This window comes from Scomber japonicus, chromosome 2, assembly GCF_027409825.1.
Source record: "Scomber japonicus isolate fScoJap1 chromosome 2, fScoJap1.pri, whole genome shotgun sequence".
NCBI lineage: Eukaryota > Metazoa > Chordata > Actinopteri > Scombriformes > Scombridae > Scomber > Scomber japonicus.
The window spans coordinates 26,093,898-26,121,743 of NC_070579.1; the positions used below are offsets into that span (position 1 = coordinate 26,093,898).

General features: G+C 39.1%; 1 protein-coding gene across 1 annotated transcript; it reads right to left on the reverse strand.

The window, feature by feature from the left end:
* Nucleotides 1-10,275: 10,275 nt before the first annotated feature.
* LOC128371715 (centrosomal protein of 95 kDa-like) lies at nt 10,276-27,832 on the reverse strand. Its single transcript, XM_053332097.1, has 21 exons — nt 27,689-27,832; nt 26,379-26,507; nt 25,686-25,793; nt 25,419-25,529; nt 23,713-23,833; nt 22,049-22,167; nt 21,613-21,854; nt 20,667-20,718; nt 20,333-20,400; nt 19,709-19,899; nt 19,428-19,563; nt 19,061-19,178; nt 18,390-18,598; nt 18,183-18,278; nt 17,143-17,290; nt 13,729-13,898; nt 13,302-13,376; nt 13,071-13,223; nt 12,405-12,551; nt 11,783-11,854; nt 10,276-11,529 (listed from the first exon to the last, which is right to left on the reverse strand). Exons 1-21 carry the CDS (start codon nt 27,711-27,713, stop codon nt 11,353-11,355), a joined length of 2,667 nt encoding a protein of 888 aa, XP_053188072.1. The 5' UTR covers nt 27,714-27,832; the 3' UTR covers nt 10,276-11,352.
* Between the last annotated feature and the right edge of the window lie 14 nt (nt 27,833-27,846).

Consider the following 27,846-nt stretch of genomic DNA (forward strand, 5'->3'; position numbering starts at 1 on the left):
TCGGTGACAAAGGGCAGCCCTGGCGGAGTCCAACCCTCACTGGAAACAAGTCCGACTTATTGCCGGCAATCCGGACCAAGCTCTGACATCGGTCATACAGGGAACGGACGGCCCTTATCAGGGGGTCCGATACCCCATATTCCCGGAGAACCCCCCACAGGATCCCCCGAGGGACACGGTCGAATGCCTTCTCCAAGTCCACAAAACACATGTGGACTGGTTGGGCAAACTCCCATGCACCCTCAAGGATCCTGCAGAGGGTATAGAGCTGGTCCACAGTTCCACGGCCTGGACTAAAACCACACTGTTCCTCCTGAATCCGAGCTTCAACTATCCGACGGACCCTCCTCTCCAGCACCCCCGAATAGACCTTACCAGGGAGGCTGAGTAGTGTGATTCCCCTGTAATTGGAACACACCCTCCGGTCCCCCTTCTTATAAAGAGGGACCACCACCCCAGTCTGCCAATCCAGAGGCACTGCCCCCGATGTCCACGCGATGCTGCAGAGTCGTGTCAACCATGACAGCCCCACAACATCCAGGGCCTTGAGGAACTTGGGGCGGATCTCATCCACCCCCGGGGCCCTGCCACCGAGGAGCTTTTTAACCCTCTCGGCGACCTCCACCCCAGAGATAGGAGAGCCCACACCCGAGTCCCCAGGCCCTGCTTCCTTACCGGAAGGCGTGTCGGTGGGATTGAGAAGGTCTTCGAACCTCCCCCACGTCCCCCGGTATATGGTCGAAGCTCTCCCGGAGGTGGGAGTTGAAACTCTCTCTGACAGGAGACTCTGCCAGACGTTCCCAGCAGACCCTCACAATACGTTTGGGTCTGCCAGGTCTGACCAGCATCCTCCCCCACCATCGTAGCCAACTCACCACCAGGTGGTGATCAGTTGACAGCTCCGCCCCTCTCTTCACCCGAGTGTTCAAGACATGCGGCCGCAAGCCCGACAACACGACTACAAAGTCAATCATCGAGGGTAGGAACGAAGATGGACCTAGGGTGTCCTGGTGCCAAGTGCACATATGGACACCCTTATGCTTGAACATGGTGTTCGTTATGGACAATCCGTGACGAGCACAGAATTCCAATAACAGAACACCGCTCGGGTTCAGATCGTGGGGGGGCGTTCCTCCCAATCACACCCTTCCAGGGCTCACTGTCATCAGATAATTGAATTTTCAAATATATAAATTATATTACAAGCTGATGATCATGATCACTTGCTCTGACCACTTCTTAAATATTCGAGTCTATGTCTAATATAAATAAATATAAATATAAATATATAAATAAATAAAGTCTAATATGTTCATTAGTATTTAGATAACTTGATTAATGATAACATATACCTCATTTTAGATTATGTTCTCAGTCTACATTGCAGTATATGGTTTGGCCGTTGTAATTAGTGTAAAGCTTGTGTGATACTCTACCACTGAGTAAGAAGGGGATGAAAATCAAAGATTTGAGTTCATGGTATTCATTTCAATCCACAAAGTAAAAATTTAACCCAAGTCAAAATGTTCTGCTTTGAGTCTTGCAGTTATGAAGTCACAGATGTTACACTAGCTTTGTATGAGGGAATGGTGTATGTACAGTACAAAAATGTTACATTTTACATCATCATTAATAGCTTATTATAACACAGTTTCAATATTGTCTTAAAGTACAGTACTGTATCTTTTTAACTGTAGACATGCTGTGATGCTGTTTCATGGCAGCTTCATATTACTCTTTCTGCTCTTTAGATAACAAGACTCTGGATATGGAGGCCAGCATTGAAACACTCACTGAGGAGAGAGATGAGCTGAAGAAGAAGCTTTCTGATTTCAGTAAGTTTGAAAACTATACTGCACCAAGTTTTTCAGTCCATTTTTCACACCTGACAACATGAGCAGCAGAGAAGATTGATATGCAGGTATAGTATGAGCTGTTGTCTCAGACGACTACTTGAGCTCTGATTTGATTGATAAAACAAACAAACTTTAAAAAAAAAAAACGTTTCATCATCATCTTATGTGACAACCATTATGTATAAGGTAAAAATCCTAATATGGACTGTTACTGTGTTTGAACTAGTAAAATGTAGCCAATGTCATAAGTGATTATTTATTAGGATATAGCTGATGGACAAGTGACAATAATGTACATTTGAATTGACTGATCCTCTTTAAATCAGTTATTAACTGATCATGTAATCATTATTTATTTTGGGTGTATACATATTTGTCAAAGTTAGATGTTTAACAGTTTTTCAAATCTCTCTTAAAACAATAACCAGGAAGTCAAATGAACACTGAAGCAGTTTTCTCTTGCTGTAATCATTTTTCCTGTTCATACTGACCATTAGAAGATCAACTTCAAAATGCTTACAATGTAAGTGATGGGGACCAAATCCACAATCTTCATTTTGAGCAAAAATGTATCTCTTAATTGATCTAATATAACAGGAGGAGAGATTAGAGAAAAAAGAAAAAGAAAAAAAAAAGTTTCAATATTTGTTCTGGTATCAGACAATTGTTTTAGGACAGGCTCAAAAAATTGTGAACTAGTCCTTTAACCCTGCCAGTATGTGACAACTGCATCCAGTTCAAGTTTCTTATTATGACTCCATAGATTTCTGCTGCTGTTTAACACACTTATAAAACTTAACCTTCAAGACTGTAATATATCATCATTCTGGCACAGATTTCTTTATTATGGCTGTTTTTGCTTCCCCCCCCCAAATAATAGAATGCAACTTCGATACTCCAGCAGAAATGTATTTATTAATTCTTATTATTATTGGTGTATTGAAAATTTGTCTTTTTTTGTTGTTGACAGATGACTACTCCCAACAAGGATGGGTGTATTTCAGCGGGGGCTTCTATTATGTTTCTTCAATTACGGCAAACTGGTATAACAGTAGTTACGACTGTAGGGGAAGAGGGGCGGACCTGTTGATTGTCAACACCAAAGAAGAACAGGTGTGTGTGTGTGTGTGTGTGTGTGTGTGTGTGTGTGTGTGTGTGTGTTTACGACAGACATACAAAGAGGGAAATATTGGTTGAATGCAAGGTCACCAAGGTAATAGGTGACAGAAATTGATTAAAAATGTGTTGATTATTGTTTGTTTCTCTTTAAAAACAAGGATTTCACAAATCAATACCACAGGATATTCTGGATTGGACTGACTGACAGTGAGAGAGAGGGCACATGGAAATGGGTTGATGGGTCCCCGATGACAATAAGGTTCACACATAAATATTCATTGAAACTAAATCAGTATTTATGGTGAAACTAACGCCTCTTTCAAAGCACAATAGTAGCTGAGTAGATTTTTATGAGCTGGCTACAATGTCAACAGTTTTATGGGAAATGTTCATTTCAAATCATTTAAAGTTTGACTTTCACATTCTGTGTGTTTCTGTTCATTAAATGCTTACTGGTTTGTGTTGTTTTTTTTAATTTTATTTTGTTTTTGGCTTGTTGTCAGCTTCTGGCACTCCCGGGAGCCGAACAGTTATCGTGGAAAAGATGAAGACTGTGTAAATACAATGTTCTACAGAGACGATAACAGCTGGAATGATGCAAATTGTGAAGATAGAAACTTTTGGATCTGTGAAAAGAAAATATATTTTTAACTCATCTTACACATCACCATGGCATCTATTACTATATATTACTACTGTATGTGGAAGACATGAAGATAAGATACATTTACCACTTTCAGCTAAAGACAGCACTGAAACATGGTCATTGCTAAGCTGCAGGCAAAATGACACATGAGACACAAATATCTTACTGGATTTATGGCTTTCTTTGCAGACAATGATCATCTCTAATGTATCTGTACTTTGATTAATTTCTAATTCATGTTATTGCAAAATATATGTGCTTTCAAAAAAAAAATCGTAGTAATGGGACAAACAGTGCATAGTTTCACCAGGTTTAGTCTCATTGAGCCAAAATTCATTAACTAACAATCCCACATCATATGAAAATGAGTTCATATGTACATAATCTGCAATTTGGTGTAGTTTCCTTTTTCATATAATGTGCTTTCTCTGATGTCAAATGAAACCTATGGAGGAGTTTAAAATGTATTAGTCGATGATTCAACATGAAAACAACATTCCCTCAGACCATACTCCAACACAGAGACACCATTGAGTTTGTTTTGGGCGGTTCATGAGCACTGGCATACATACTCTGTATACATGAATTGACAACCAGCAATTTAACAACTCAGTAAACTGTAATGCTCAGCTGTTATTTATCCACTCATAATGGAATGAGTAATACAAAGGGCCCAATTATACATTACAAGGTTTTAAATTGGGAAAGGGTACATATTGGGTGTGTTTTAAGAGGAAATGCCAATGTGCAAAAAGAACACACAGTTAAACATTTTTCCCAGAATATATTTTCCCCCTTTTATTCCAAAGAGAAATCAAGAATGTGTCCCAGAACCAGCAAGAGCAGCAGTCAAAGTCCCTTATATGAAGTAGCTTATGTTAAGGAAGAATGGAAAATAAGGATGTAAACTTCTGTATTGTATTGCCATATATCTATATCTTGCTGTAGAACCAATGCTAATAAAGTTGAAACTTGAGACATAAAAATGTAGGATTATACTGTATTACAGATGTCTTATATTACACAATGTGTGTATCTTCCTGTTTTTGCATGACTATGTTATGTCATCCTGACTCAATGGTTTGCTGAATCCGGCAGAAGGAGAGTTCAACCATTGTGTGGGGGGTTAGAGACAGGTCAGGGGAGTTGGCCTGGTTATGGGAATTGAGAAAACTTTATGATGCTATCTATGGGGTATGTTCGCCAGTTATGGGAGGGTGCTGACTGAGACAGCCCAAGTAGAGAACAGTATAAAAACTATGTGATGACGCTCCACGAGGAGCCTTTTCTATTGTAACTCTAACTGTCTGTTGCATTGGTAAAACGCTCCTCTTGTACAAGCTAAATAAATTCAACTTAAGCTTTGATATTTCGAATCAGTCTCCTTTATTAAATTAATTATAGATTATAAAGATTTGCTTTAATATGGTGTCATCTATTCACTAATTGTGTTGACCTTTTGTAATACAATCTGTTTGACTCATTTATTTCATGATGGCTCACTATTAAGAGTAACACAATGGCACACAGAGGAATGCTATAGCTTTTAGATCTATAGCTCACTATAGCTCACTAACTTACAACAAATGTTCACAAATGTAATCTTTGAATTGTTGCTAAAGCACTATTACTTCTATTTCAGATCAAAGTATTTTTTGCCAAATATGAGGCAGATAAAAAAGAAGATTCAGCCTATCATCAGGACTAATTTGTCATTATTCCTCTAAATGTGTGTGTACATTTCTTCATAGTTTTACAAATACTTGATCAAATGTTTGAAGGCATGAAGTTTCCACCATAACCACATGTTCATTTGAATTAATCTCAAAAAATACTATTCTTGATTCTTACTTAGACACATTCATTTGACCTCATTAATCTTTTTTCCCATTTTTCTCTTGTGGTAAGTTTGAAAACTAAACTGCACCAGGCAGCCACAAAAAGTTGTTGTTTCATTAAAAAACATAATCAAAACAAGAGAGATTGCCAATGAATTTAATGATTTTTTAATCATCAAATTCATTGTTTGGTGCAGTTTAGTTTGAAAACTAAACTGCACCAAACAGTCACAAAAAACTTTTCAATCCATTTCTCACACCTGACAACATGGGCAGCAGAGAAGATTGATATGCAGGCATATTGTGAGGTGTTGTCAAATTTTGGGCCATTTAAAGTCAGAATTTTCATCTTGTGAATATTATATTTATATACTAAATTGAAATTCAGTTTAAAAATGAACTGTCTCCTATGTTATGGTCATGATGTAATTCTGTTGCAACTGATAATCATGTCTCTGTGGTAAATGGCCAACTTATTGCACAATTTACATGTAAGTCTTTCTTCTCTTTCAGACAGTTCTTACAGTACAACATCAGACATTCAGGATAGCTGCAAAAATCTGACCGAAGAAAGAGACATGCTGAAGAGGAATCTGAGTGGTCTGTGGTCAGTATGGTGATACATAAATACCTCACTTCAGTTTGTGTTTTCAGGCTACAATTCAATTTCTGATATTATCTCCTGTTTGGCAGTGCATAAAGTACATACTAGTTTGGGGTTATTTAGAGATAGAGAGTTTGTGAAACAGTCACAATATTTAATATATAAATAGAAGGAATCAAATGTTCCTTTTTAGACTTCGATCATACTATGTAAAATGTTATCATGCAACCATGTTTCACTGAGACACAGAAAGTTGAGATTGGCTAAGCAGAGTTCTAATATCATCACATTTGGGGAAGAGACTTAATGTTAAGTGCCCCCCAAAAATGTCTTGTGTCAAACAATTTTGGTATGGTTGACAGTTTAAAAAAATAGGTTCCTTGCTTAGTCGGTGCGTGTGCTTGAAATGTTCTTACATTAGTGGAGGCTTTCTTTTGTAGCCTTCGGCAGGTGCAGTCTGCTTTACAAATCACAGTGTTCAAGCAGGCTGCCTTAGCATCCACGGAGTCGTGCACCATCTTGCCCTTCGCCATCCCCTCCACATTGAAGTAATTACATCAGCGGGCCAAGCACAGTCATCTCATGCATGATCTGTTAGGTTGCCTTCAGCCGGTCTAGAGTATTTTAAGTATTTTAAACAACACCATACTCTAACTTGTGTGTTCTCTAACCTTTACCCAACTTAAAAGTTCTCTGATTACAGACTAAAAACCACAGAGTTGTCATAGATTAGAGATAAAGCAAAAAAATTGTGCTGTTTATAGAAAATGCCGAGTGTAAGGAGGAAACACATCGTCAATACTAAATGCAACAAGGTAAGTAATGTTGTGAAATCATTCAAGGGTTTTTCCACATTAGTACTTCAGGATGTGACTATTTTGAAATCGTTGGCATCTCAGCCCTCAGAAAAGATGGGCAAGAATTTATATGAAGTACACTTGGTTTAAAAAGTCTCAAACATGCTTTATTTTCATCTGTTATTTTATTTGTGGGGTTTTTAAGCTTCTTGCAAACATGTTATTTAGAACTGACACAAAGACACAATAGTTAAAATACATATTTCATACTTAACATTCTCTCTTTTATCTTGTTGTCCTTTTGTTCATTTCACATTTTATGGTTTATTTTCTCTTCTGATCTACATCTTATCAGTTCAGACATTTCACTGAAATTATTTATAGAATGTATTTGATGTCTTGAACCATTTATTTACATTATTTATACAGGTATGCTCCTTAAACATTTTTGTGCTGTTCGCTGGAGCCTCATTTAACAAATGAATATAAAAGTGGTTTCAGTCATCTCACTTAATTTTAAATTGTGTAATCAGCAGAGAGAGAGTGGGAGGTGTTGGCTTCTCCTGAGATAACATCAGGGGCCATTGAAGGGCCAGTGATGTTAAAAACAGAAATGTTTTCATGTTTGAAAGTACAAGCTTTAGTTACCTTATGTGGAAATATTAACAAGGCCAATGCAACCTGAACCTCTCACACTGTGTAGTTAACAACATTCACACTGTATTTTGGTTGCTATCCCTTAACAAACGACTGTCACCAACAAGGCTGTGTTTAGTATAACTGCAGTTTGTATTTCATTTCCACACCAGAGAAATACTAGCAAGACAGCAGAAAGTGAACTGCAGTTACTTTATATTTCTTTTCTCTCTGTGTAAAAAAGGAATTTATACATCACTTCCTGAGAGAGACAGAGGGGATGTGGAAGTGGGTGGATGGTTCTCTGCTAGCCACAAGGTTCACACATTGTTTCATAATCCCTGTCTTTGCTAAATGTTTTTAGGTTACTTTTATAGGTTTTAAAGTGCAGGTTGTGTTAGATAAAGGAATTAGGCTAATAAATCTGCTCCAGTCACAAAAAGAGACATTTTACATCTATGAAAAGTTTACTCTTTGTTTTTGGGTTTTAGCTTTTTATTCTGGAAAATATCAGTGTTGTGTTGTCGGTGAGGAGACCAGAGAGCAGTTTGTGTGTTGTTGCAGGAGTGACGCAACTGATCTAAACTTTTCCCATTATGCTGTTTACACATGTAGGGTAAAAAAAAGGAGGACAAAACCCTAGGAAGGTCTGTGAATATATTGTAATGCAGAGAAACTCATATTATTTGTTTATCTGTCATGAACTATGAAAGAAATAGATTTTACAACATTGTGTTTAATTTAGTTTGAATAAAAAAAACATTTCAGATGCTCCATGTGTTGTTTGTTCTAGCACCAGTATCAGGTCAATATTGTTGTTCCATAAGAAGCTCTAACAAGACAGAATTTGACACCGGACAATCAACAGCATTGGGTGGAAAACACTGTAGAGTTTTCTTGATAGTGACCTAGCTAATAGTGACCTCTTGTGGTTGTGTGATGAGGTTGAAAAAGCACGATAGAGTAAAAAAAAAAAGAGAGATGAGGATACAAAGCCTGGGGGTTTTAAGAGTCATTGGAGACTGTCCATGAAAAGTCAGCATTGGTTTCTGGCAGTATTTTTGTATCTTAACTATCACCCCAATATTACGCAAATTTAAACAACTCCAAAGCCTCCACACTCACGTCACGCATCCAACCATACATCCATCCATCCATCCATCATTGAAGGGGAGCTGGAGCCAAGAAGCTGACATTGGACGAGAGGCAGGGTACACCATGGACCGGTTGCCAATCAATCACAGGACTAATATATAGTATAGAGACAGGCAACCATTCACACCTATGGGTATTTAGAGTCACAAATTAATCTAACCTGCATGTTTTTGGCCTGGGGGAGGAAGCCAGGCTAACTTGAGAGAAACCACACAGGCACAGGACACACAGAAAGGTCCCAGCAACATGTTACACCTTTTCTTTATTTAACGGATATAGAATGTTATTATTAGTAGACAACCCCTAAAATAAATAACAGGTAAATACTGGGATTAGTAACTGTAATGTAATTGTAAAAGTTCTACTTTCAACCACTGCTTATAAATGGCAATATCCTCATGTGCTGCAACATCTCACCTTCCTGCTGCTGCTGTAGAGTCACAGCAAAGGTAAAACAACGTTTGCTAAGCTGACACAAACCATCGTACGAGACTTTAATATATTATTATTATTAATAATTAGTGTTACCTCATCTATGATCTGTTGTACTGAACACATTGAAATGGAAACTCACAGCTCCTCTTCACCTGACTAACTGCTGCGTCTGTTCTGACTCCTTCAGCTCATCGGAGTTCATCATTGATGAAGAGTGCATCCTTCAGCTTTTCAAGTCATGTCGGGAATGCAGCAGACAGTGTACAGTTAGAAAGACTGTCAAAGGACTAAAGCTTGTGGTTTCCCAGGCTTGCTGTTTCTGTGACAGCCGCTATAAATGGACCAACCTGCCAAGTGATGATGATGAAGATGATGGACACAATCAGAAAGATTCAGCAAGTTGAAAGACCAACTCAGCTCCGTCTCCAAGCAGTAACACTAGTTCAACTAGATAGTTGGATATTGGAAATGACGCTCCATGTGGACAGTGGCTTGCTGGGATTATGTTGATCAAGGAACATGTTCCAGTGTTTTGGAGCTCACTTGCTCACTTATGCCATTAACACATAAAAAAGCCATCTGATGCTGGAAGTTGTTGCCTCAGTTTGCCGGGTCTTTAAACTTCATCAAACCACAGACATGGAGAATACTTGATAGAGACTAATTTGAATGAACAGTTAATGTATACAACAGAAAAGAGGATGGGCTGTTCTTATCTTTCCCATCAGAACTTCTTCTGTACAGGTTCAATATGTCATTAATGTTTTGATCCTTTTCCATTTTTGTACCAATTTGCAGTTTTACACAATCCATAACTGTTGAAACAAAGATTGCTGTGTAATTTTCAAGCTATATCAAGTATTGTTGTCCATGACTCATTATGTTGGTGGTTAAACTCAAACTTACCTTAAAAGTCCCCCTAATGTCAGGATGTTTCTTCTTGTTTGACTGTTTCATATTCATCTGCTGAAGGGGAAAGTTTCTCTGTGCCCAAAAGGACACAAATGTGTTGTTTCCCCTCAGATATATGTTTTTATCTTCAATGTAAATTTTCATACCTCTTTGACTTGGACTTTCACCCTTGATCCAGATGGAGCTGCTTCAATATAGGATTTGTTCACTGTTCATTTGATGCTTTTTTGGAATTTAAATAAGACATTAAAACAGCACCTCAAACAAATACCTTAAGCCTTTAACTGTGTCACAGTCAACCAAAGATGAGTGAGCCCACAAATTTAATAGATAACATCAATAGATGAGGGCATATGTGTGCTCATTAGATACAATGCACAATATCAGTCGACAGTGTTTTAACATTGTGTTGTTTCAAAATTACCAGATTTAAAAAGGAGAATTCCAACAATTTCACTTATAGTTTACAGGTGCTGCCTCAAATTTCATCCCTTGAGGTAATTTATCAGACTTCTGCAGCCACAAAAAGACTTTACATACACAGTAGTGCTCATGTCAACCTGTAAACAGCGGCCTTTGATGTTCAAAATTACTGGAAATCTCCTTTAAGTTCTGGCTGAGTTAAAACCAAATGCAATGGAGCTGAGGAAAAGAAAAAGTCATTAAAGACTGATTATCATCGCTCCTGGTGATGATAAGAATGCACAACTCCAGGTTAGTTAAAAAACCAAAATACATTAAAAGTTAAAAAATAAATAGTCCACTGGCATGGTTAAAACATCAAAAAGGGAAGACATCGCACATAAAAGGGAAAAAAAGAGTTAAAAGTCTTGTCAGTGTGTGACATTCATACTTATTAACTTTGCATCTGTGATTCCCATTTGGCAAAGGGAGGAACATTTTTACTGGTGGTCTGCTACAATAACAGCACAGTGAGGGAGTCACTTTAAAACATTCTTACGTATCAAGTACTAAAATCCATGGTAGAAGGGGACTTGGTCCAAGGTGTCGTTAGGTTCAGGTATAGCAGCTGAGGTGAGAGGAAGAATTAAGATAAATTAGCTAATAGCTACATTTTGCCGGAGTGTGTTCAGTTCATCAAACATTTGTTCAACACATTCTGTCTCAACACACCTGTATGTTCTATCTAATCAGGATTTGTTTTAGTTCTTACAAAGTGAATTTCCTTTTTGTGTGCAAATCTCTGAGGTGACAGTTACGTTCAGCCATCAGAATGTCGTACCCTTAGTTGTGAGTGGCAGAAACAACGCGTCTCGCAGCATGTTCTTCTGATAGTAATCCAGCTTTGATTGCGTGGAGCTTAAAACGACCACGTGTGACTCGCTCCTCCGCATCAGTGCAGATAGCTAGTGTTGTACTGGAAGGAAGCCATCTGGACCCGATTGCGCAGCCTCTGGACCTCCAAATCCTGGAAATAGTCGTCCTCGTCGTTCTGGATGATAATCTTCTGCAGTTCACCGATCTCACGCTCCATCCTGGAACGCAGCTCTCGCTTCATCTTCAGCAGAGCCTGCAATCAAATGAGAAAGGTGAATGTTTCTCTCTCACTATTTCCAATTTTATTTTCCAATAAAAGATTTTTAGACCATACCCCAAGTTTTTAAGGGGTCTATCCACAGCATCCCTGATTAGAGGACTAAAACTTTCAAGATATAAATCAATAAATAAAAGGCATTATATGTAATCATATTCTGCCTTATGTAACACAACATGCACAGTAAAAACTGTGATTTCATAGCAGTAATATTTCAGCAATTGTTTACCTTTTCTTGAGCTTTTTTTCGAACCTGGATGTCCTGCCGCTCTTGTGCAAGTTTTTCAGCCAGTAGTGAAAACTGCAAGAGAGAAAACACGTTACACCTCAGTCAGAATCTATGACAAGGGTTCACCAGTGTGAGGAGTGGTGGATTTGTGTCTATGCACAAACAATAGATTTGTTTCTGGCTACTTCCAGAATTTAAAACTTTTTTTTCAAATAAATTGTGTGGATTTGTGTGTCTGTTGACACATATTACTGCCTAGAGAGTCTTGGAAGCCTGAGTTGATGCACTTGACATCAAATTACTTTCTTCCATGCTGTGTTCAGAGGTACTTATGACCCAGTGATTTAAAAAAAAAAAAAAGGTAAAAGACTTGATTGCCATTTCAAAACAATTCTAATCTGTGTGTTTGTGAGAGTATTATAGTCTACACGTTATGTTACACTGCCAGCAGCAACAGTAGATTATACTAGACAGATACCTGCAAAGACCCACAGAGGCAGCTGTTGCAGTGAAACAACTATTGAAAAGCAGAAGTTGCTGCACCAAAATATAAATTATAACATCATTTTTGTACAAGTGGTTCTTGCATGAAGCCCCTTGTATGTGTGTTTTTATGTCCTACTTGATCTTTGTAGTAGTTCTCCAAGGACTTGATCTGGTCCTGGTGTCGTTTCTGGTGTTCCAGCCGCTGCTCCCTGGCATTGGCTCTCTGCTCTCTCAATCGGACCTTCTGTAGCTCCAATCCCTCCTCAAACAGCTGCCGAAACATCTACACACACACACACACACACAATCATTGAATCACATGATCTGTAATGTTAAACTTAGCAGTGTACTGTAACTACTTCTGCGACAAACATCCACACAAATAATTAGACATACACATATATGTTCAAACTTACAGTAGAGCAAGTGGAACAAAAAGCATGAAGAAGAAATGAGAAAAGGTTAGCTGCAACGACACAAGAACTTAACTGGCCTAACATGAGTTGGAGATCAGAAGAGATTGATGAGAGACATTTGCTGGCTAGAGTGCCTAATGATTTGGTGATTTTCTTGTATATGTGAAATATGATTGAAAATGTAGTCTCTCTAAGTTATGATGTGTAGGTAGGACAATTTGAAGACATCACATTGAGCTCTGGAAAACATGTGACTGTCTTTTTTCCTTCTTTGATGTTTTCATATATAAACAACACAATTCTTAATTTAATTGAAAAACAAAAGAAAGATCAATATTGAGAGAAATCATTAGTTGTGACCCGCGCTGTACATCCTGAGTACTCACCCTCTCCTCCTTGGTGCGTGCCTTCATCAGACGGGCACGGTGCTGGACATGGTAGTCGTTGTGGTACTTCTTTGCGCGGGCTGTCTGCTGCCTCTGTTCTCTCAGTCTGTTCTGGGTCGACTTCTGCTGCTGGATGCGCTCTTTGAAGTCCCTCTGGAGGATTGATACATTAGTTTGTCACTGACAGGTAAAGTGTAAGAAAATGTGATCACACTCTGTGTTGATGCTCACCAGCCGCCTCTTGTGGTCCTGGTCTTTTTCAACGATTTGCACCAGCAGGTCATGTTTCCTCTGGGCTTCCTCCACCTGGAAGACAAACAGATGTTAACGTTTTCATCTGTTCCTTTAGTTGGTTTTACAGGCACAGATCTGGCTGTGTTTTATCCCTTTTCAATGGCACAGAGCGAAACATACAGTGTAGGTATCAGACTTCTCATTTGTAGCCAACAGTCAGTGACTGCTTAAAATGACAGATGTTGTCAGCAGCAAATTAAATCAGCTGCAGCTAATTAACATTAAATTCATAATGGATAAAATGAAAGAATTGGCTGTTCTCTCGTCAATGTGTTCTCTGTGGTGTCTTTTCACTCACTAACCATTTTGACCTAAAATGCCATCCCATCCCTCCCCTTCTGACTTTTAATGGCCATCATCCTACCTGGCTAGAGAGTTTGCTGCGACGCTTGCTATGAGAGGACGAGAGGGTGTGAAGTCTGTCCACCTGCTGCATCTGCTGCTCCCACATCCGGCCCAGGGTGTGGGGGGAGATGTGAAGATGGGGTAACTCATCCAGCAGCACAGGGAGGAGCTCATTCTCCTTCACCTTCACTGAAAAGGAGGAGACACGAATCAGAACATTACCAGTATGATCAGACTACATTAATGTCTACTGGTGGCTACAGTTGCAAAAAAACAAAGTGAGCATTTATTACCAGATGCAACATGGCAAATTTCTTTTAATGTTACACATATATAATGGAGGTAATGGTTGAAATCTCTTCTAAACTGGTGGATTATTTTTAAGTGGAGCAAACTATTAAAGAATCATTATTTTCAAGTTCAATTACTTAAAATATCAGACCATTTTTAGACACATTTTCACTCAACTTTCCTTTAAACACCCTGACAAAAAGCCGACACCAGAGTCATCAAAATAGCCGAGAAGCTAACACGAAGAGATGGTTCACGTCAGTTGCGCTCTTGTACGGGTTAGGGTTAGGGTTAGCGAGTCGCTCCATACGTGTATCGATGTGCTCCTTGTCTAGTGAACATTTCGATGGGGATGGATACACGAGAAATCGACTTAAAAAAGCACGATAACCTGAAGTCTACAGCTGTTCCCAGAGATGGGAGACCCCGGAATTGCAGCACAGGTAAGGCTTTGGACACAAATTATTATCTTGGTCTGGTATTATCGAGAGCTTTTCAGCCAGCAGCCTCGATACGAGCCGTCAATGTCCACTAAACTGTTTTTGTTTTTACCACTGACAGGCTCAGATTGTCATCATAAATGTCTGACAGCATCATGGAAATAAATCCTATATAGATAAACCTTTTTGTACACGTTTAGTTTCTTCAGGTGTTTGTTATGATACCGGTGTCTGAAATCTCGCGAGAGGTGACTTGTTGCAGGAAGACAATGGTAGAAATGTCGGTGAGAGGTGGAGACAGGAGCGATGCAAGAATTTGTTTTGTTGGAGTATTTAAAGCTCATCGTAGTGTCAGCTAAAAGATAACTAACCAATGGTTCGTGTTTGTGCATTTCCGAACTGTGCCAACAAGATGTCACCCAACACTTCGCGCAGCTTTCATAGACTACCTCTGTTGGATAGGGATACGTTGAAGTTGTGGCTAATTGTGCTACAGATGGATGCTAACACTCCTGTCAAGACCCTGCGCCTTGCAGACCATCGGGTCTGCAGTGACCATTTTGAACGGGAGGACTACTGCCAGCCAAAGAAGAGAAGAAATCCTATACCTAAGCACTTTTTCCTTAAGAAAACTGCTGTTCCCAGAGTGGAGAAGCCTGCTGCAGACAGAGTGGTGGAGGTAATGTCATTAGCTCATGTTACTGTGTTTACCCGGCATCAGTACACTCCAATCATGACAGGGTAACGCCAAAAACAATCACTCAATAAGCCAGTAAGTGTACATATATCTATATTGATTCACGTTCCCTTTGCAGCCTTTGACATTCACGATAAGTGATATAAAAATCTGACATTATCTGGGTAATGTTGCCAATGTGGGCGTGCCTGATGTAAAAATGTAATTTATGTTTACCTATTATACAATCTTATGAGACCATTTTTATGCCTACATTACATCACTTACTTTACATTAATGCTGATGGTAGTTATTTGATGAGCCCCTTTAAAAAGGTCTGTTCTAGTAATGTCCACATTAAAAGACTCATTCCAGTATTGTCTTCCCACAATCACTCACCTCTTGTGAGAATTTTGTATTGTAATAACAATTAGACTGGAAGAAGCAAAATGTGAAGGAAAAAGATCTGTCTCTGTATGGTCCTTTCCATAAAGTTGTCCAACACTTCTGTGCCGGTCAGTGGCCACTTTTAGTGGACGTACATTGACAGTGCACTATTGCCCCAAAGGACCACACTGCAGTCTGCCCTGATCCTCAATACTAGAGTCATTTAAAAAAATGTTGAATCCATTAGTCAATTAGACACAAAATGATGGTTAATAGAGTCCAAATACTTCAGTGGTTGCTATGAGGAACATGGAATGGGGGTATTTTACATCACTGCCAAAACTCACTTCGAAGTTAGAAGTAGTAGTGAAATACCTGAAGTCATTTGTTCAAATTGTGTCTGTGTTGTGTGGTATGTTACAGCTGCAAGACAAACAGGCGTTGATGAAGAGACCACGAGGCCAGTGCAGAAGCATAGGTACGTCCATAAATGATGATTATTATTCTTTGTAGTGTACAGGCTCATGTGTGATGAATTAATCACATTTATCTGTCTGCTGTGGTGTTCATGAGACCATGTCCATACAACACAGAAACCACAGTAATCTGCTTTTGTTCTTTGCTGATATTTTTGTTTATATGGTTAAAGACTTCAGAGTCAACGTTACTCTGAATGTCTGAACTGTGTCTTGTTTAGAAAATACTTTTTAAATGTTTTAATGTGCACAAATGTTTCAGGCTAAGCCCTTCATCTGCCTGTTGAATGTCAGAGAGCAGACAATTCCCAAGTGGCATAAATTAATTTAATTGACAACAAAAGCAAAAATTTAGCTTTTAAGTCCTTCACTTGTTTTTTATGAATATTCAGTTCAATCTTACACTACAGATACATCACATGACACAAATCTCCTGCTGTATATGTTATGAACCAATTATCAGTATCAATAATCATTGAATAGATCCTTTCGACTGACAACCCCAATGTTAATTCACAGGTGTTCAAGTAAATACATCCGAGAGGTGCACTGTGACCACAGAGAAGTAAGTCAAGTAACAGTGATCATATTCAGTAAATCATATAGTTAAAAAGAAACCAGACTTTTCATTCTCTGCTCTCTTTTCCTGCCTCATCTCAGACCCGCTCCGCAGTACCTCGTTGATGAGGAGGCCATCATGCAGCTGATGAAGACCTGTCCGATGTGTGACAGACAGTGTCGCTGTACCAAATACACTCGCGGTCCTTGCTTCATAGTCTACCAGAAGTGTTACTTCTGTGATTTTCAACGCAAGTGGGCCAGCCAACCTGAAGCTGTAAACACCAACACTTGTAAGGCACATATGCCACCCAGGAAGAAACTGAAGTCAAATGACAATGAACTTAATGAGATGAACATTTCTGAAACCTCAGTCACAGACTCCAACTCTCCATTACAGAGCTGTGTACCAGTGTCAGTGCTCTCTTCAGATATTATTGATGTAAATAAATAAATAAATGACCATGAACTATTTGGTGCCTTTAAAGCTTCTAAATGACAACATTTCAAGGTACAAAGGAGTGAGGTCTGCACACTGTTGAGCTCCCAATAAAAAATCTCTTTCAATCTGTAAGATCTGTCTCCATAAGACAGATCTGTCTTACTTGGTGGAGCTTTTCTGGGGGTTTCCTTCCTTCGTCCTGGTGTAGTTTGTGGGTTACGTTGTGTCTTATGCTGGGCCTTCATTTTAGCTGGAGACAGTCTGGGGGCTTGGGACACATCCCTTAGTATGGCCTCTCTGTACTCTTGCTCCTACACACACACACACACACACACACACACACACACACACACACACACACACGCACACACACACGCACACGCACACGCACACGCACACACGCACACACGCACACACGCACACAGGTCAGTTAAGATTCTGGAATAGCCAAACAGTCAAAAGCATTCAGTGACCCACGTTGATATTTTCCACCAAGCTGAAGGCTTTGTTGTTAACATTAATACATTGTTGCTTGTTTAGTTGACTACAAAGCAGCAGCTGATATTTCCTCTTTGCTATTTTACATGAGAAACTCTGGAGTTAAATTAGTGTTCACAGACAGATTATGAGAGAATTATTCTTCAGCTTTCAGTAGAACATAGCACATGACCTAATTGACCTAATTTATATTTCATAATACAAGTAAATATTGAACAGAGGTTTTCCTAAACTTACTTTTGTTTGAATACATTTTTAACATGTCCTACATTCAAACTTTGCCTTATATCAGAATAAAAAAAAGGGGTTCCACCACTTGTTTTCATGATTTTAGTGACACACACTGTGTAGGTACAAAATAGCACCTATCATGGTAAATTTCACTTGTTATGTCAAGGTTGTGACTAGTTTGTGGTACTTTGTTTCATAATATTCACAATTTAGTCATTGTGATGAAATTGATAATGTGATAATCAGGTACCTGTTATAATTTGTGCCTGTAATAATATATGGTTACAGCAAAATTAAATTGATCAATGTGATCTCTCTCATGTAGTATAGAAGTAGCCACAGAGCAGTCATAGTCATTAACAGCAGCAAAAGACAAGATTCTCTATTCATGTCCTAAACAGGGATGTGAAGTAGAAAATAATGGGAAGAGCACAAAGAGGGTTCTTTAAAATACTCATACTGTAGTTGACTTACAGCTTCTTGAGCTCTGAGGCGTGCCTTGTCTAGATCTGCCTGTTTTTTGCCTTCATATAGTTTCAACTCTTCCTCATAAGCCGTATTCACCAGGTACTGAAATAGAGAGATTCATTAATTGTTTAGGCATATGACATGATGGCTAGAACATTTGGGTCTTAAATCTGTGATTATATTTAAAAAGGGAAACAATGACCATGTTAATACCTTGCTATGTTTTCTGTGTGATGGTCTGTGATGTAGCTCTCGACATGTATGATCAGAAGCTGTGAGGTTAGTTTGTCTCCCATCATCCATGCTCAGAGCCTCTTTCATGGCGTCCTCTAACTGAACCTGCAGAGAGCGACGAACTCGTGGAGGGGAGGGAGACAGGGAGCGTGTCCGGTGGGTGGATTCAGGATCAGGTATTCCTGAAACTATTAAAAGTTACAATTCAATACAGTTATGTTTGGTATCAGCACATATGGAGGTGTTATAGTTCAGTTCTTATATCTAAATGAAAGTTGAATTCAGTTTAACCAAAATCTGTCAAAGCATTAAATCTTATATGATTTTTATTAATATATTTTCCAAAAATTAAAGGATTTTGTAGCAAAGCAATGATAACCAATGGGATTTCGAATACACACATTAAGTTTATACATAATTGTCAACCCCTAAAATTACAGTTTCACATTAGCTTGTACGTTTTCACTCATCAACTATAAATCCCTGCAAGTAGATTTTTCTGCAGTTGCGAATTTAATAGACATCATTGGCACAATATCAAAACTTGGTAGTAGTGTGCTTTGCTTGGAAATAAAATAATATGTAGTTGATGGGCTGAAATAAAAGATTTTTAATGTGTTTGATACATTTTAGCCGTAATGTATTTGTACCTGTATGCTGTCTGGGAGTCCTTCGACACTCCATGATGCTGTCACTGTGGTGGGACTGCTTGTCCTCTTCTCTGACCTCGCTGGACTCTCCACTTTCATCCAGAACTCGTTTAAGCATCTACAGGAATCACACAACACATCACACACAGTTACAAACATAAAACAAAAAAGAAAAAGAAAAAAAATATATGTTAGTGGTCATAATATCACTGTAAATAACAAGTCATGTCTGCCATGAAAAGGACAGATAACCATATAACATATACCAATGCACTTCAACAAAACAGTCCAGAGTCCTTTTTGCTTGGATATAAAACATTTATGACAATCAGTGCTGTGACCGATTACACAACACACAAACACACACCTGATCCAGCTCCTCAAGTCGATGGGACAGTTTCTCGGATATGTGATGCAGCTCCTCTTCTGCTTGCCTGTTCCTCTGTCTGCGATAAGACAGAGGCTCCTCAAAACCCTCCTCCTCCTCCTCCAGCCTGCTACTTCTGATCAGTCAGACAACAACAAAAGACACCATACAGCAGAGACAGTTAGGCAAATAAAAAAAAATCAGCATTACTACATTGTACCTGCATAAAATAATTTCTATGAGGAGCTCCCTACTGTTCTCTGCAGCTTTATTTCTCTTACCTAAAGCCAGTCTTATCTGTGTGACCCATCCTTTTCTCATGTCGTCTTTGTGTATAACTCAGATCCTCCTCCTCCTCCTCTTCTGTGTCTGGCGGAGAAGGGGCCGTAGCCCCCATCTCGTCCTGCAGGGTAAGGAAGAGCACATCTGGCTGGGTGCGGAATAAAACCCTCCTGGGACCCCCGTTAGTTGGCTGAGATGAGGGAAAAAAAACAAGTCAACAACACAAAATTTAAAAAGAAAGCACGAAATAGGGAAAACAGCGGAAATGTGTGCATATTTGCATATTTAAAAACACAACACATTGCCTCTTAATAACATTCAAACATCAACAATAGGAAAATATCCTGAAAATTTCACATTTACAGTACTTGAGCACAGAAAAAGCTGTTCAACAAGTCACTCTAAAAGGACTGCAAATGAGACAATAAAGAAAGAGAAAATATGGATGCACATTTTCTAAGCAAAAAGTCTTTGTTGAATTTAACCCTGAAGGTAACTGCACATGCCACTTAATCATCCATCTCTGCGTTTATAATAGAGCAACCTCCATAACACTCAACATGCCTGCATGGTTCAGAGGTTGCTGTAAAACTGGTACATGTGACAACTTGTTGCTCTCATACCTGGAGTGTCTCCCCCTCCACTTCTGTCCTGGCTCTTTGCTGGCTGGACAAAGACTTCTCACTCACAGCTGAAAATTGAGCAAAACATGACATCGAGACCTAAGTGATACTTCATTCTGCTGGGGAATATTCACTTTGTAGCAGTAGCAGCGGTAAAGCAGATAAACTGTACAGTTTGCCTGCTACCCTTAGAGATCCAACTTCAAGTCATGAATCTCAATTTCACTGGCTGTTTGCAGGGAATACTTTTTTGTATATTTTAATCTGATGATATGTGATGCAGAGTTAAATAAATGAAACTATTAAACCACATATTGTTGTAAATGAGGCTCACCAGTAGAGTGCAGTCCATTGGTGACAACTGTCTCGGCTACAGGTCTCGAGGTCTGTGTGACAAAGGGAAGTGAGAGGGATCAAGAGTGAGAGGAAAGACAGCGGAGGTTATTAACATTGACTAGAGGGAGCGAGATAATACTGAACATAATCTGCAGCTCACAAAAGTCACATATTCACATCCATACTAGTAAAAAAAAAAAAAGCCACCAGAGATCAGACTAGAACAATGAACAAAACATATTGACACTCGTGATTGGTGAAAGTACATGTCAGGCACTCTAAGGAAAGAAGAAAACCTTCTCTAAGTTTGGCTGCTGTTGTGTGCTCTCAGGAAGCAGGTCATAGGTTAAGCTGCGTGTGTGCAATCAGTCAGGTCATGTCAGGGCAAGCTAGTGAAGGCAATCCTACAAAATGTGCTGAGGTAAGTCAGTCAGATAACACTTCCTGATTCAAGTGACTTCCTTAAGAAGTTATAAATACACGTATCTCTGTCTAGATTAAAGCAGATTTAAAATCAGCACATATTATCTCAAATAATTTATTACTCTTCCTTGGCTGCCAACCTTTCTTTGATTCCCATTTACTGATCAGCAAACAAGACTAAACTCCTCTGCAAAAGTGTGCTATAGTGAGATGCAGTTCACAGGCTTGGTTACACCTATTTTGAGCGTCTAAAAGTCTTAAAAGTAAAATCAAGCTAAGTCAGCACATGCTTATCCTTCTTGCATTGTGCTGAAATCACTAAAATAGGAAGTGTTTGTGTGTGAGGGAGAGGGAGAGGGGGAAGATGGAGGAAAAAAGTCTTGCATGCTGGCACTAACAGTAACATACCTCATTGCTTTCTGAGACGATAACATTTGCACATCCTTTAAAATTGCATGCAAATAACAGGTAAATGGGCTGAATGATTACACTTCATCTTGCTGAATTATAAGGCAGACTACCTCTGTAGTGACAGGCTCTGCTTCCTCCTCTGTGTGCTTGTGGTTTAGGCCAGCAGCTGTGGGGGACTGGCTGAGTGAGTGTGGGTCTGTGTCGGGTCTGTGCGGAGTGTTTCTCTGGTTGGGCGGCTGCAGGGCAATGGCTGAGTCTGGCAGTTCTGACAGTTCTGCCAGTGGAGTGTCCTGGGTGTCCAGGGGGCCAGAGGTGGTGAATGCATCTGAGGTTTGGGGAGGGAGGGCCAATCCTTGAAGAAGGAGATGTAATAAAAGGGTTATTTATGTTACATGTTAAAACCTTTAAAACAGTAATCAATTAAGCAAGATAGTCTATTTGGAGGCAGCATGATGTGATAGAACACACATGACTATTCTTTTTAATCACTTTTTCCAATGGTACAAGTTGAATCAAGTTAAAATCGACTATATTTTTGTGTTTTACCTTCTTGTTTGGTTGTGAATGTGCGTGCCGATACTCCCAGCCCAATGTGATCACTTGTTGATCCGATCTCTTCAGCGTTCCAGGAGTGGAGGGAATGTTTACTGGACTGGATAGTGGATCTGGATGATAAGACACAACATGATCTACCAGTGGTTCACACAAGTACAATATGTCAAATTACAAGAGGCTTCCTTTGAATTATTTGCTATGAATAACTGTATTTAAACGTGGAATGGATTGATTTTTAAACAAAGTCAATGAGTTTTCAAGATTCAGGCCTAGGTGAAGCCATGGTAATGTTAGAACATAAACTTGGCATATTGTTAAAATCATCCCCACAGGAGCGTGGGATGTAAAGAATAAAGAGCAGGAGTTATACCTCTGTTTGTGTTCATGTTTGACAACCAACCATTAATATTTACAGTAGTGCTGGAGGGTAGCCGAGCTGGCTGTTGTGTCAACAGGATGTCCAGCACGGATCTGCATGATCCACATCATATGGAGCACCTTGTTGGCACTTTGTGTGGCTTAAGGGAGGGGTCAACACATACAGAAGTCTCCCACTTCCTTCTTTGTTTTAGATTTCCATTTTGTTTTCAATAAATGGGAATATATAGGAATATTTACTTTTGAAACATTTTAAGTGACCTTTTTAGTAAAACTCAAGCTGTCATGAATATCTTACAGATTTCTTATTATCACCATTCATTGTTCAAATAAAGCTGTAATGTTGTAGTACTGAAACAATGACCCATCCCATTTGAATTTTGAATTTGACCAATTTACCTAAAAGAGAAAGAAAGAGCGAGCAAAGTCCTGCAATGAGTCAGGATGTGTAACCCACAAAAAATGTGTCAAAAATATTAGTATAACAGGTAAAAAAATATAATTATATAAATTCATAGGTATGGGCACGGGTAAAAATGGACGAAAAACTGGTGCGTAGCAGGTCAAAAAAAGGAGAAGTCGGAAATGAAAATGATTTGCAGGCATACAAAGGAGCAGTCATTATAACATTAAAATGCACTCATTGTATGTGAGAGAGAGAGAGAGAGAGAAAGTGCTGCTGTATCTGCGACTGCGTATCTTTGTGTGTGCCCCAGCATGTGTGAATGTCAGTGAGTGTGCAGTTCTGCCCTTCTTGTAGAGACACAGGTTAACATTGTGCAACAAGTAAACATAAAGTACTTTAAAGTGAGTGACTATGTAGCCTATGTGTTTAATCGTGGATCGAGTTGCCTTTCTTATATTTACAGGTCTGGCTTTGACATGGAGATAATTGTGAGTAATGGGCCAGACCTTGCAGGACTCGGACAGAGAAGACAGAGAGAAGAATGGAAAGTGCCGGCGATCAGAAGAGAGAGGAAGTACATATACAGACAGAGAAGAGAGGTGAAAATGAGACTTAACCTGCAAATTATTTTTAATTCACAGGTATATCAGTGAAATATGTGGAACCACACTGCAGACTGGAGTCTCTGCAACAGTGAGAAAAGTAGCATGAGAGCTGTCTCATATGAACAGGTCCAATGTGGGTCAGGTGAAATATAAGTAGACTCACATCATATATATATATATATATATATATATATATATGTCTGCTGTCTGAGTAGTGTATTACTGTTGGGAAAAGTATGTGCAGTACATTTAGAAGAAGTTCTTACTCTCCACTAGAAGACAAACATGCTCCATCCAGCTTGGTCTCTTTCTGCTCAGTGCCATCACAATTTGTTGGCTCCTTGGTTTCACCGAGCACATCCTCATTGAAACTGTCATTTAGCTCCTCTGAAAAAGAGACATGAAAAGTACATTTAGCCGAGACGGAGACAGAAACCTGAGTAAAAGCATGAAAAAAATACAACCAACAACTAAGTAAAGCAATACTTGTCATTACAACATAGCTCCTCCATGGAAAGAGGAACAAGCTCAAATGATCTCATCAAACATACTGAGAAAAATGTCAGAGACACTGATGTGAACATTCACAGTTCAAAAATGTAAGGACAAACATTAAAGACACAGCCAAGAAACCATCTGAAAATACAACATCTACTATCTAAACTGAGTACTAAATGAAGATGTGCAATTTGTGACAGGGAGACACTGAAGACAGACTACTATACCAATGTCACTACAATTCAGACTAATAAACATTTCAGGCACACAACCTCAAGAGTTCTGCTTTCACATCACAATAAACAAACCAGTTCTGTTGTACCAGATCCCAGCTCGGTTTACATTTCACATCTGAATGGGCCTTTTAAAACTCTCAAAGTCATTAACTACTAATTGCTGTTTGGCAGTGGATTGAGGGATGAGGTAGTCACACAAAGCCATGCTCAGTTCTGCCAAGTGAGCAGGACTGTCTGTACCCGGTTAAAGTCTTGCTCTTAAACTAATTTTAGGACATACACTGCCTGGCCAAAAAAAAAGTTGCCACCAAAAAAAAAAGGTCACACACTCTAATATTTCATTGGACCGCCTTTAGCTTTGATTACAGCACGCATTCGCTGTGGCATTGTTTCGATAAGCTTCTGCAATGTCACAAGATTTATTTCCGTCCAGTGTTGCATTAATTTTTCACCAAGATCTTGTATTGATGATGGGAGAGTCGAACCACTGCGCAAAGCCTTCTCCAGCACATCCCAAAGATTCTCAATGGGGTGAAGGTCTGGACTCTGTGGTGGCCAGTCCATGTGTGAAAATGATGTCTCATGCTCCCTGAACCACTCTTTCACAATTTGAGCCTGATGAATCATGGGATTGGTGAAAAATTAATGCAACACTGGACGGAAATAAATCTTGTGACATTGCAAAAAAATGAAAAATTAAAGTGTGTGACCTTTTTTTTGGCCAGGCAGTATATTATGTCCAGTTCATGCTTGAGAAGAAACACAAGTTCACCTCAATAAAGTCTTTTGTCTCAATCAGGAAACAAGAAGTTTCAAGCAAAACACTGAGTGCTAAAGACTACAATGAAAGCAGCCCTCTGGCTACTGTTCTGCAATGCTGTTTAATGATGAGAACTAAAAAAATGTATCGTAGAAATGGAAAAGTTTCAATATATTTTAGTTGATTGACATTTGATACCAGTTGTGATACTTTTGTCAACACTTAAGCAGAAAAAAAAAATTGTTGTGCAATGGAATAATATTAACATGACACCAACGCTTTCAGTTTCTACAGCATAAATCTAACTAAAGTGCATAATTTGATATTTGAATTTCAATGTTGATATACTTGAATGACAAAACACAGCCAGAAATACACTTCAGATCCATATTTTCACAAACCCCTTTGTTACATACAAATCTACGCATTATACTTCAGGCTGATATATGTGGCAAAAGTGACAAATGACTCTGCTTACCACCATTCTGCAACTCCTCGCTTATCTCCTCATTGAGATATTCCAGTAAGCCATCAAAGATTTCCAGGATGTTTTTGACAGACTCTTCGTTCCCTCTGACAACATTTTCTCCTGCAAGCATACACCCATTGATCATTAAGCTCGTTTAACATCTATGTGTTATGTAGCTCAAAATAAAATTATATGTTGATCTTATTTTCTGACATCTTCAGTCAATCCAAGTGAAATTTACACATGTGAAGAGGAGTAAGTCAGTGTTTATTTTACCTGTAATGTGTGAGAGGCTGATCTGAAGATAATCCAAGGACAGTGAATCGATCACAGACTGGACATTATGGATGTCATCCTCTTGACTGCATGGTGATTCAATATAATCTGAACACACACACACACACACACACACACACAACACAGAAAATAAGCCTGGATGCATGAGACCACAGAAACAGGGATATGTTCTCATTTAACAACAACAAACCTACAACATCATACATACACAAACACCTCCTTGTACACTTAAGCCATAATAAGAATGCAGAAAAGAGCTCAGCGACATCCCCACAATGGCATGTTTTATGGTTTTAGGGAGCATTCCTGACATACTAAGTACAATCAGGAGATCATGCTCTCAACTAATAACACACAGCTTGTTTATCTTCAGTATTTGTGGTCTCATGATCTGAATTTAAATGCCAATGTTATAACTTTAACCTGCTGATTATTTTCTATATTAACTGATTGTTTACTCTAATGGTCAGGTGATGTCATCAAATTGCCTGTTTTGTTTGACCAGTACTTCAGCCCTTTAAGATTTTCTATTGTCCGATAAGACAAAGAAAATCAACCAATATGTCAACATATTAATTCAATATACTCTTCTCATATTGTTCTTTTGTTTCTTGATTAATCACTTGATCACTCAATAATGCTGGGGGCTGTGGTTCATCAGCAGCTTATTACCTGGAACTTTCTCCCCAAAGATGGCCTCATAGAGAGCAATAAAAACATTTGCATCACAGTCCGTCAGTTTCCTCAGCCTCAGGTTTATGTGACACTTGCTGAGCAGATCATTTGCCACATCTACCCAATCTGTAGAAAAAAGAGAAACAAATGAATTCACCTCTAAGTCATCCAGATCACTAGAAAAATGAGAAATAGTAGAAGAATGCATGTAATTTTAACTAGACTTAAACACAATGAATCTCAAAGTAATCTTAGTTAGTAATCTAACAGCATTAAAAACATATAGCATAAAAGAAAATAAATAATATTAAAGATGAAAAAGACAATAAAAAAGGTTTTTAAGCCTGTTCTAAATATAAGTTAAATACTTCTTAAATATAAGAGCCATCAGTGTAACATGTATGAAAAGTCAATGACAGCAATATTCATCCATTCACAATATTCATTCATTCATTCACAAACAGGATTAATTCTGTGTCTCCTACAGAGGTGATAATTCAATCACTATCCATCCGCGGCAAACTGAAGCTGGGGAGCGGGGAGCCCTCTCTCTCTCTCTCTTTCTCTCTCTCCAACTTAAAGAGCATCAGTTTGAATGACAAAAATCCACTTTATAGTAATCAAACCCGGCGGCGATGAATTTAGGTGCCAAAACAACAATATAAGACTGTCTGTGGAGTCAGTGTTACCTGTCAGCGATGAGTCGTACTGAGTTGACTCATGATAAGCAGTGAGCTAACGCTGAAGTTAGCTTCCCATTCGTGGTTAAGGGAAACATAAATATTGGTATTTAGCCGCCGATTATCCGTTTTTTCGCAATTTAGGCTTGTGAAAAAGTGTTAGCCATCGTAACAAAAAACATTAACGGCGTTTAAACCCACTTTCAGATTTATAAATCTTTAGTATGCTTATGGAAACACAAAAAGGGGCGATTTCTCATATTTTCTATCCAGGCTACATTAGACCAGGTCCACACAAAACCCACAAAGTTCTACTTAGACCTGTCAAATCTAGACCAGATGATCATGAATAAAATCTGACAAGTTCAAGTAAGTTATAGTTCATGAATCGGAAGCTAACTTCAGCGTAGTCAGACGTTACTAATCTCGTCTGTCTGTTTTAGCCTCAGCGTTACCGTCAAACTGTGGCCTGTAGTCTCTTATCTAGAATCACCTCTACATATGTGTGTGGGTGTTCAGGTGATGTCAGTCAAAGGAACAATAATGACCTGCCAGCTATCGCTAGCTGTTGAGTTAGCGTCATTAGCTCTCTCTCCGGACCGGAGCTCGCAGTCTCCGCCGCCTTACCTCTCTCTCCCTCCGGGGTTCCCATCAAACAGCTGACGGCGAGAGGCAGTTGGGGCTTAAAAATCAACTAAATGTCCGCAAAAGTCTCTTCTTTAATTCGGAGTCCGGGTCCCGGCCTGGACAGTTGTGGTCAGTTGTGGTGTTGTTGTGGTTTCAGT

What these genes read in the sequence shown, in the direction of transcription:
- LOC128371715 (XM_053332097.1), bottom strand. Translation starts at nt 27,713, where the DNA reads ATGGGAACCCCGGAGGGAGAGAGAG. An exon ending in CCCCAGAAAAGCTCCACCAA is followed by an intron (nt 13,899 to 17,142) that starts GTAAGACAGATC and finishes CCTCCTTTTCAG; the next exon opens with TGAAGGTGAAGGAGAATGAG. An exon ending in CACGCACCAAGGAGGAGAGG is followed by an intron (nt 12,552 to 13,070) that starts GTGAGTACTCAG and finishes GTGTGTGTGTAG; the next exon opens with ATGTTTCGGCAGCTGTTTGA.